The 10691-nt window shown below is 50.1% G+C and overlaps 1 protein-coding gene across 1 annotated transcript; it reads left to right on the forward strand.

The window, feature by feature from the left end:
- The first annotated feature begins 8863 nt into the window (after positions 1-8863).
- Positions 8864-10464, forward strand: rps16 (ribosomal protein S16). Its single transcript, XM_029163007.2, has 6 exons — positions 8864-8972; positions 9062-9113; positions 9579-9680; positions 9812-9908; positions 10013-10060; positions 10279-10464. Exons 2-6 carry the CDS (start codon positions 9066-9068, stop codon positions 10422-10424), a joined length of 441 nt encoding a protein of 146 aa, XP_029018840.1. The 5' UTR covers positions 8864-8972; positions 9062-9065; the 3' UTR covers positions 10425-10464.
- Positions 10465-10691: the final 227 nt, after the last annotated feature.

Consider the following 10691-nt stretch of genomic DNA (forward strand, 5'->3'; position numbering starts at 1 on the left):
CCAACTATCCTGTAGAGTTTCCATCTAATAAACCCGCTGCTCACTGGAGGGCAATCAAAATCTAACCACCTGTGAGGATTAGTGTGGTCGCTCCTGAAGTGCTGGGACTGTGGAGTGGCCGTGCTCTCCCTGGCGGTCCACCACAACCTGGAGTAAAACATGGTGGTCAGGCTTAGTGGTTTTTGTATTTTGGCTGTTTCATGTGTTATTGTTGGCAGACACCCACCTGTACGCAGCAGGGTGTCCTCCGCTGCCTCCTCTGTAATGCCGTGATGTCGTTACAAATGGTAACATTGGTATTTCTGTGTTTAAGTAGTTGGATCAGACAGCACCCACCCACTGGGCATGAAGATCACATCCTGAATAACAAGCCGTGAACCTGAGCCACTGTGTGAAGCTACACTACCTCCATTCCCCCATTTCAGATCCACTCTCCAATCACGGACACTGATTGGAGACAGATTTCAATAAATGATCGTCTGCAAAGGCAGCACGTGTAAGGATGTGGAGGCACACAGAAGCCCAGCAGCTCAGCTGGCACGGATCCCTCATGTTACAGAGATGTCATGGGAAATTACTGCGGTTCCACTGAGTCACTGGGATCAAGGAACACCAACAGCGTCAGTGTCAGGAAGTGGTTGGACGGCGGCCTCAGCGTGCTGATACCAGGAGTGCTGCAGGGAAAACGATGTGTAAGCTGCAGTTCGGCAGCGGGGGCTGGTCCTACGCTGACTGACAGCACGAAGGGAGCCATGTGGAGCGTGTCCAGCTCCCACTGTAATGAGAGCAAAGTGTGTGAGTGAGCGTGGAGCTGCAGACTGTTTTAACACGGGCTGCTTCGGACAGTCAGAGGTTGAGACGCCAGGAGGACGGATCCACGGCTATCGGGCCACAGCTCCATTGATCCACTTTATGTGCAAAAGTGACACGATCGAAGGACGCGAATAAAGATGAACACAAGTTGTTTCCGGGTTTTGCATAAACTGGCCATCAGTAAAATGCACAGTGTAATAACCACCGTGAGCTCGTGGGGCCACTTGTTGCGTTGAGAGCATGGAAACTGTTGAACATATATCCACACACTCCACTCTACAGCGCATGCAAACGTCTGGGACGTACAGCACAGCATCCTGTTTATCCGCTCAGCCTCCCCAACAGCTGTATTTATCTCAAGCCAGGACCATGTGATGCCAGAGCAGTATCAGGTTTTCAGTGTTTGTCATTATGGATGGTACGACAGAGAATTCAGCTGGAAATGAATTATACAAGTCTGGAGAAAAAGCATCCGTCAGCGTCGTCCCTGACAGGCGGTTTATGACTATTAGGGTGGTCATGAGGCGAATGTGTCATGGGCTCCTAGACAGTCCTCTGTCTTTCATTAGCTTCTACTTTGATCTCTGATGACTCTTTGCTGTTGTTCCTGCTCCTTGTCAGGATAAAAGTGTATCGGTACCACAGGATTACGCGGGCACACTCTCGCTGTTTGTCCTGATGCTCACGCGTGAGCAGATTGAAAGTGGCCGACGGAGCCCCGGTGGTGCTAACGTAGGCAAGTCGGCCGGGACGAGCTCCTGAGATGAAGCCACGCTCGCTGCTCTGGCTGAGTGGTTCCAGAGGGACTGTTCGCTGCTGTGGTCTGTGAAACCAGATGAGGTCTGCGAGTCAAGTGTTGTGGAAATACAGCTGGGAAGAGGAAAGAGCTGAAAGAGTGGGACGTTTGGGACGTTGAATTACCTGGCGTCCGTCAGTGAGCTTACACACACACACATATACACACACACATATACACACACACACACACACACACACACACACACACACACACACACACACACACACACACACACACACACACACACACACACACACACACACATTACCTCCAAACAATCAGCAACTCAAGCCCAATCTGAAGATGTCTCCAGTTATCTGAGTAACAGTAAGTGCAATAATAAGGAGCCAAACCAGTAAGTTATTACTTTATAGACCAGCAGAAGGATTTTGTATTACTGGAACCCAGTGAAGAGATTCAGGAACTGGGCTCATAGGTTTCTGTTTAGGTGTTTGTTTAAGGAATGAGCTGCAGCCTTGAGACAGTCCAGGAAAATGTCTGCTGGAGACATGAAACCCTACAAAACGTTGAGGCAGAAAGCCTGAAATAAGAGTTTAGAGGTTTGTCGTGAGACGTGATCCGGCTGCTAATTAGAAACAAACGGGTCCAAACACTTAAACTGGGCTGGTACCGACGTGAGCCGTCTGGCAGCACACTGGGAAAACACCTCCTGTGTTTGGATCCAGCCACGTGGTGCATGTCGGTGCAGGTCACGCAGACGGGCAGCACCCAGAGGGGTGGCGGGTGAGGTGTGGACAGCTCTGTCTCCCGCTGCCTGTTGTTGGCGCCTGTGACGAACCCGCAGGTCCGGACCCGTGCTTTGATCTGAGGATCCCTGAAAAGTGTCGCCAGGAAATCGGATGCTGCCGTTGGAAGTGTGGGATCAGCCTTGAAATACGAAAATATTCTTCCCAGAAGGCTTCATGTGTTCCGCTACATACCTGAAGGTGACATCAAGTACTGGACCAGAAACGCACCCACCCGTCCGGTGTCAAAGCAAAATAGAATAGAACTGAATTGAATATTAATACAAGCCTGATCCGCATGGGCCGTGGCCTCCTTCTCGGCTGATGCCCCTGTGTGTCACTGTCGTGTGACTGGGACGCCTCTCAGCCAGCTGTGTTAACGTGAGCAGACATCTGAGGCAGAGCTCCCTGCACCTAAAGCTGGGGTGCAGGGCATGGAGGGGGGCCGGTGCACGGTGGGGGGAGTGTTCACTTTGACAGCTGAGCTCAGACAGAAGTAGGGCAGTGTCTTCAGCATCACTAGAGCGCGGCTGCTCCTGGTACCGGGCCGTGGCGCTGGCCAGCGGGGTCATGGCGGACTAACTCAGCTGCTCCTAACGGAGGCCATGTTGTTCCAGGTACGTGCACGGCGAGGAGCACAGTGGGACGGGCTGCATTTTCCTTTAAGGCAGAATCAGCGGTGACAGCCTAATAAGACGAGACTATTTGAGTGACCTTGTTTCCTGGAGAAAACGGGCTAATAATAGACCAAAATCTGGAGCTGCGACGAGGCTGTAATGGGTTGGTGCTAAAAGCTGCCATGAATCACTGCGGACGTCCAGGCCGTGGAAAACAATCATCCATTCACGCTGTCACGCGTAAATATCCGGGTTCTGCCGTGTGAGGATGGGTTAATACCCGCCATTAACAGTGTGTGTGAATGTGTGTCACAGCCCTCCTCAGGCTCACAAGGTTGTTACTGTTCATCAAATACCTTTTCATTAACCATCTGTATCCTGCGGTTGCCATTGCAGCAGCCCAAAGCGTTCGAAAAGTCCTATTGGTCAATGAACCCGGCGACTAATTTAGATCAGAGGTTTCTCAAAGTGCTTTCCACAGAGTCTGACCAGGATCCTCCCATTCTTCCACTGTTCCCCTATTAGATTATTGTAAATCCAGTGATTTGGCCATTGAAACCCTCTGTCCTCATCATTTCCATTCACACTCATGAAACAATGCACAAGTGGAAAAGCACAGCTGTGCCCAATCTTTAAAGCCTCGGCCCTATCGGGTTTAAATATGGCTCACAGCCGTGAACTGAACTCAGCCGCGCGGGCGACCGGAGGTCAGAGGTCACAGATTGTCTCATTTGTCATGGGTAATTCTTCAGCTTCACACGTGGATGGGTTAGTGTTTCAGTTAACAGGTGTCATATATCTACAATCTGCATCGTCTCCAGACTGCGTCAGATGGAGGTTGAGCAGGTCTGTGTGGCTTCCTGATCATATTGTGCTCCTGCTCCTTATTGTTCGTCTCCTCTCTTCACTTCCCACTCAGCCCAGATTTTAAAACCATCTCTCTCCTCCATCGCGCAGAAACAATGTGTGGTTAAGCTCCATCCACACACTTCACGAAGGAAGCGGCAGATTAAAAATAGACCCATGTTACTGGTGTTACTCTGCCTCTTGCAGCGCAGCCACCCACATATGATTATTACTGACAGTGTGAAGAGTCCCGCAGCAGATTGTACAAGATAGAATCAGCTTAATGCGAGCTCGGACACAAAACCTGACATCGGTGGGCTAAGCTTTCAGTTGACACCTCAGCCACAGTTTGCTGATGGGGAAATTCCCAGCACCAAAAACAGAAAGGGAGAAATGTTGGTTGACTGTGCTGACACCCGATGCCAACAGGTGACTAGGCCCTCACAGCAGGAGGGCGTGTGCAGCCTCACCTGGGGCAGTGGGCGGGGCGACACAAGCAATCAGCTGTTTCGCCAGCCTCACGTCACTGAGCAAAAGATAATTATCGTCAAAGTCTGTCAGCGAGTCAAGCTCTGATTGAAAGACAAACAAACCCAGAGAAGCAAGCAGGAAGCGCTCAGATGCGGGTAGGAGGCCTGCGTAGCAGCGGGGAGGGGGTTAAAAATAGCAGAGACGTCAAAGCGCTGGTGCATATATGTCCATGAAGCGTGTGCAGAGCATTCTCCAGATAACAGCAGATGGCTGGAGAAGGAAGGCTGAGGAGCCGCCCACGCACCCACCATGCCTCACTCCAGGCGCGACGACGTCACCTGGGAGAAGCCGCCTCCAAGGCTGCGAGCGGAGTCTGTGGGGGTGACGGGGGGCGGGGGTCCGGCCTCGTACGGGGTCCGGCCTCGTACGGGATCTGGACGCTGTGCAGCTGCATGTTCGGTCTGAGCTGTGAGGACGCTGCAGGTCCTCAACAGGCTTCACGGTCACACGCCCACAGCTTACAACAGCCACCGCTGCTTGTTGAAATACTGCATTTCACTCTTCTGCTTTTGTCACATAAAGGGAACTCTGCCACAGTTCCCCATTTCTTAGTCACGCTTAAGCAGAATAAATTAGCAAAACAAGGCTGAATAAGTCCCAATCTGGGAAATCCTATCTATCACAACAAGCCTCTGCAGCGGCTGATGGATGGAAGCCTTATTTCAGCCCAGTGAGTTCCTCTGATGTGCATAATAGGTTTGGCCGAAGCGCGGCTCTGCTCCTGCTGCTGGGCTTCTGCGCTGCAGGGAGGGAGGACAAACACGAGGGGGGGGGGGGGGGGGAGAAGAGTCCACGACATCATCTCTCCAGGCCTTTTAAGGATCTCTCCAGTGGAGGCTGGAGGCGCTGGCCCACTTTCCCATCACAGCTTCCCAGCCCTGTCTCCTCTGCCCCTGGGAGCGAGCACACGCTTATAGACACCAGGAAACACAATATGGATATAATATACTATAAACATGCTAAAAATACTCCAACAAACTATGCAAACACACTCCAAGGCTGTGAAAACAAATGACACTGGACACCGGCGTGATGACGAGCATTTATCACGCGCACGTGTGAGAAGCTGTAGCATGTAGTTGCGTTTAAAGGTCACACTTCATCAGCGCCCAGACGTTTTAATACGTGTGCAGGCACAAGCAGCGTGTGGGAGGGAACGAGGAGACGAGCGAGCCGCTCAAGTCCCAGAGCAGGATGGAGCTCTGTGTTCCAGAGTGAGGCGACCCCTCACCAGCTGTGTGATGTGAGCCAGAACCCCACGCGCTCCTGTTCTGCTACGCGAACCCGGCCCAACGTCAGCCCACACACAAACACAGGAAGGAAAGGGACGAGCGGGCGACGCAGCAGGCTGTGTGCGAGTGAGATCGATGGAGGGGAAGTGGCGATGCGTGGGGCGTGACGCAGCAGAGTGGACGGCTGGGAGGTTTGGAGGTTCAGGCCCGGGCTGACGCCAGATCAGCTGTGACTCGAGCGTTTCAAATGAAGCTTTCAGCAGCTCGAAACAGTGAACCCGGCTGTGAGTCAGCAGAACCAGACCCCATGCTGCGGTTTAGACAGTTTAGACCTAAACAGCCCTGAATCCTGCTGGTCCCGATGCTGGTCCCGATGCTGGTCCCGATGCTGCTGGTTCAGGTAAACCATTCAAAACAAGCAGAACAACCTATCTGACTCCGGCTCTGTGCTGGTGTCCTGGGCCTCAGGGACGATGGCAGGCCCTGGACCAGCTTCGAGGCCTGTTGCCTGGTTGTGAAATGCTCCAGTGCAACCTGCGTTTCATCACCATGAACTGGAGTCCACTCAGACAGACACCCTTGTTGATGATACTGATCCACACTCCCAGTCTCATACACTAACTGAGAGCTGCTTCATTATTTACGATTATATTACTGGAATACTCTATTTAAATCATCCAGAGCGAATCCCAAACCTTCCATTTATATTTGTGTATCCAGGTACATTTGAATATTTCCCAGGATACAGAGCTGTATTTTTAGACCCTGACACATGGATATAAAAGGTAAAACCTGTGGATCTTATTTTTACTGACTTGCAGATTCATGAGCCTCTCAGCTGCTTCTCTCTGGGAAGACACTTTTTCTCGCCTCATGAGCCCAAATGGAGTGTTCCCTCGTTGCCGTGGCGACCGCGCCTCTGTGTACCTCACAGAACCTTCCGCGCCCCCGTCGGCCTCTCCGCCTGCCCGCTTTAGCGGATCTTCTGCCGCCGCTCAGGGAAACCTCAATTACCAGCAACACTTTTTCAACCGCCGCGAAGCCTATTATGGTCAAATGAGGCCGTGGCCGGTCGGGAACAGCATCTCCTCCCTGTAAATCTGGGAGCGTGCTCAGGCTGCTGTGACAAGACGAGGTCGAGGGGTCGCACCTCCAGGTGATGTGTTTCCATAAGGCTGTGGAGAGGAGCTGCACATATATGGTGTGCTCTTTATTTATTGCCAGCTCTTCAGGCGATGACTGCAGACTCCCCTCCTACTCTGGATAATGGTCCCCCTCGTTAAAATGCACGATTTAGGGATCTTCTATGAATGTTATGGTTTCTCAACCAAAGCTGTAACCTGAGAAGATCCAACCTCAGATCGCAGAGGCCTGGACATGTGGATGAACTTGAGCGTGTGCAGCATGTTAGCGAGCTGGTGCTTCAGACAGCGACGGGCTCATTGTGACCCGGATCCTCTGTCCACCAGGCTCTGGGGTCGATGTGGGCGCCTCAGCCCCGTGACTGTCTCACACATTCATCTCTGGGCTAATAAACTCCTCAGACTTGTCAGGCAAAGCTCAAAGGGGAAGAAGACGAACGAGAGACGCTGCAGAGGAGACACACAGAGCTCTGCTACGGGTTTTTCAACGGGACACTTGAGTCGAGCAGGCTCCATTTGTCACAGCAAGAGCATTAGGCGACGTGTCCAAACACCGAGTGTGTGTCTTCATTCATTCATCACAGACCTTTCCTCATGAGTCTGCTCCCAGTTTACTTGCAGGAAGTCTTCTTAACAGCGGTGACGGTCCAGCAGAGCTCTCCCACCTGACGCGGCACTTTTAACATCCTGTTTAGCCTTCACTGCTTTGGCTGCTTTAGCCTGGTCTGCAGCCTCTGTTCTCACTGTCATAGCAACTGTAGTAAGTTGTTGCCACTGTTGGGTTCACAGCTTTTTCTGCTGCCCCCAGGTGGCTCGAAAAGTAATGCGGAAAATGAAAGGTGCTTAAAAAATACAAAGAAAGAGCTCCTAAATTTCGGTAGGTCTGCGCATGATGGTGGTAATACCTGATGATTCCTCAGACAACCATCGCTGACATTAAACCTGACTGAAAACAGCTCCATTGGTTCTCAAAGGCGTCGGCCGGCAGCCCAGAGGACGGTACGCATTGTCTCTGACAATAAAAGAAGCCAGGAGCCTGCTCACCCGCGCCTGGCACTGTAAACACGCTCCTGCTGCAGTAAATGTCATGCATAGGTAGGCACTGCGCTGCACACATGACTCACGTCGCTGTATACAGATTCCCCAGGCTCCATCTGTCTTCAGGCCTCCTCTGACCCAGCGACGGCCCCGCTGCTTCCCTCCTTTAAGGGTAAGGCTGCGCTTTGATGTGCGAGCGCGTCTCTAATGACGGCGCCTGCTCCACATTTCCTCCATCACATCGCGTCCCATGCGATTGGGACAACCATGTCAAAGGCTGTTTGTTTTTGTCAACAGCAGCTCCATTATGAATCATGTGAAAGCAGAGGGAACCGTTTGATGCCAGTTTCCTCCCACAAACTGCAGGGTCACATCACATCACATCAGCACCGTCCAACTCTGTGGTCACATCAAAGACCGTCTCTTGTGTAGGGCCACGGTCTGATATTTGCAGTCCTACAAACTCCCCACTTCCTTTTTCCCATGTCATGTCCCTTTCCCAGAACCTGACCCTTAACTCCTTGTCCCCGGAGCAGCTTGGATCCACGTGATCTCTGCGGTTAGACCCACAGCGGCCTGATAAAGCCAAGCTACGCACAGAGACTGTGTAAAGTGCTTTAATGCAGGGCAGATTAATGCTGGCAGTCTTCTCTGCCGGGCAGTTTGTGCTTGATGACAGACAGAAGCCCTCAGCTGCGATGACAATGACGTCACACGTGCCCTCTTGTGTCATTTGTATTTACGACACTAGATGGTGCTGTTGGTCAGAGGTTCGTGCTAAAATGAATGAAAGCCCTATCAGCACAGTTTATAGGCTGGCTGCTACGCATCACACGTTATTAGAGCCATGTAAACTTACTGTAGCCTGGTTAATTTATTTTGAAGCAGAACAGAGCTGTGGCTTCTTCTGTTTTTTATTGTTTAGACATCTACGTTTCCTTCACCGTGTTCGTATCCGGGAAAACTCGTAACCTTCACCTTTCGTCCATCGTCATCGTTTCTCATATAGTTTAACCAACAGGAAGCAACAGTTTAACCGCTGAAACAATTTTTAATTCTGGAATCGGTTTTAAAACTGGAGGAGGTAGAGCGAGAGCAACTGTCGCAAAACCTACCGCAAAGCACGGCCAAAGTGTCGCACACTAGCCCCTGATGATCGGCGTGTGAAACCCTGTCGGTCTCTCCGTACGGCATCTTAGCTGTAGACGGTACGTTCTTTAGCCCGATCCATGATATTATCATAAATAATATGTATCGAGTGGTTTCTAATGTAGGTTTTGTTTTCCGTGTGTTTCAGAAACATGCCAGCGAAAGGTCCTCTGCAGTCTGTCCAGGTCTTTGGACGTAAAGTAAGTATATATTTAGAGTTTGCCCGACATGTGGTGCTGTGGCTACCGGTCGTGCTAGCACACGTTAGCTAAAGCAACTAGTTCCAGGTGGCGGTTTGTGGTATTTTAAGCTGAGTGAAGGCATTTAATAATACGTTACCTCTGTTTAACGCGGCTCTGGTGCATCCAAACGTCTTGTGAAGTGCAGTTGTTGTCACATCTGAGTGATAACGTGGTTTCTGTGTTAGCTGTTGATTCGCTATGCATTAGTTAGCCTGGCAGCTAACATTGGCTAAATCACATTATAAACTGCTGTTTATATGACAACACAAATTCGAGGCGCATTTATACACAGAACCACGCGCAAACTGTTTGAGATGTTTAACTATCGAACGTCCGGACGCTAGTAGTTGTGGTTTAACTGTAACTGAACCCATGAAATGGAGACACTGGTACCAGGTTCTGATCAAGACGTTTCTCTCGTAGAAAACGGCCACAGCAGTGGCTCACTGCAAGAGGGGGAATGGGCTGATCAAGGTGAACGGCAGACCCCTCGAGATGGTGGAGCCTGCGACCCTCCAGTACAAGGTGAGTGGATCACAGCATGGGGCTGCAGAAGCATTAATGACCCATTAAATAGCTTCTCTATGAAGTTGTAGCATCTTCATATGGTTCACAGGGGGAATAACTGACTGACTGAACTGAGTGTTTTCTTTAAGCTGTTGGAGCCAGTGCTGCTGCTGGGCAAGGAACGTTTTGCTGGAGTTGACATCAGAGTCAGAGTAAAGGGTGGTGGACATGTCGCTCAGGTCTACGGTGAGTACAGGAGTCTTTCCTGTGAGATTTGGGTTGTGTGAGTTGTATATTTTGGGAGCGATGAATTGTTCAAGCAAAATAAGGCTTTGATTTCTGTCTTCCAGCCATCCGTCAGGCCATCTCCAAAGCCCTGGTTGCATACTACCAGAAGTGTAAGTATTAAAACTTGATGTGGTATAAAAATGGTTAACAGTCTTAATAGGAATCTCACTAGTTTGTTGTTGATGTGTTTGTACATGTCCTGTGAAGTTTAATAGGTGGACTATATAGAAGTCAAGGAATCTGTCTAAAATAGTCTAGAATGTCACACTTGATGTGTTGTTTATACAGTTTTTAAATAACAATTAAAAAAAATACTTGTTTTCTGCAGATGTTGATGAAGCCTCCAAGAAGGAGATCAAGGACATCCTGATCCAGTACGACAGGACCCTGCTGGTTGCTGACCCACGTCGCTGCGAGTCCAAGAAGTTCGGTGGACCTGGAGCTCGTGCCCGCTACCAGAAGTCCTACCGTTAATTGCTCTGTACATTTTCATAATAAATTGGAGGAACAACTATTGTTTGTCTTTTCACTGACATACACAGTTTTTACTTTAAATGTCTTGCAACAGCGTTAAGTATTTAGAGAACTGAATTAAGAATTGCACACTTTATTTTTGTTGTTCATCCAGTTTTTTTTTTTTCTGGTCCAGTATATCCATCTTTTATTACTTTGAATAGAAGGGAGTGTGATCTTCTGTGTTGTAACCTTTTGCTTTACTTGTTGCTATAAGGTGATATTTGC

The sequence above is a fragment of the Betta splendens genome, chromosome 9, assembly GCF_900634795.4.
Source record: "Betta splendens chromosome 9, fBetSpl5.4, whole genome shotgun sequence".
Taxonomy (NCBI): domain Eukaryota; kingdom Metazoa; phylum Chordata; class Actinopteri; order Anabantiformes; family Osphronemidae; genus Betta; species Betta splendens.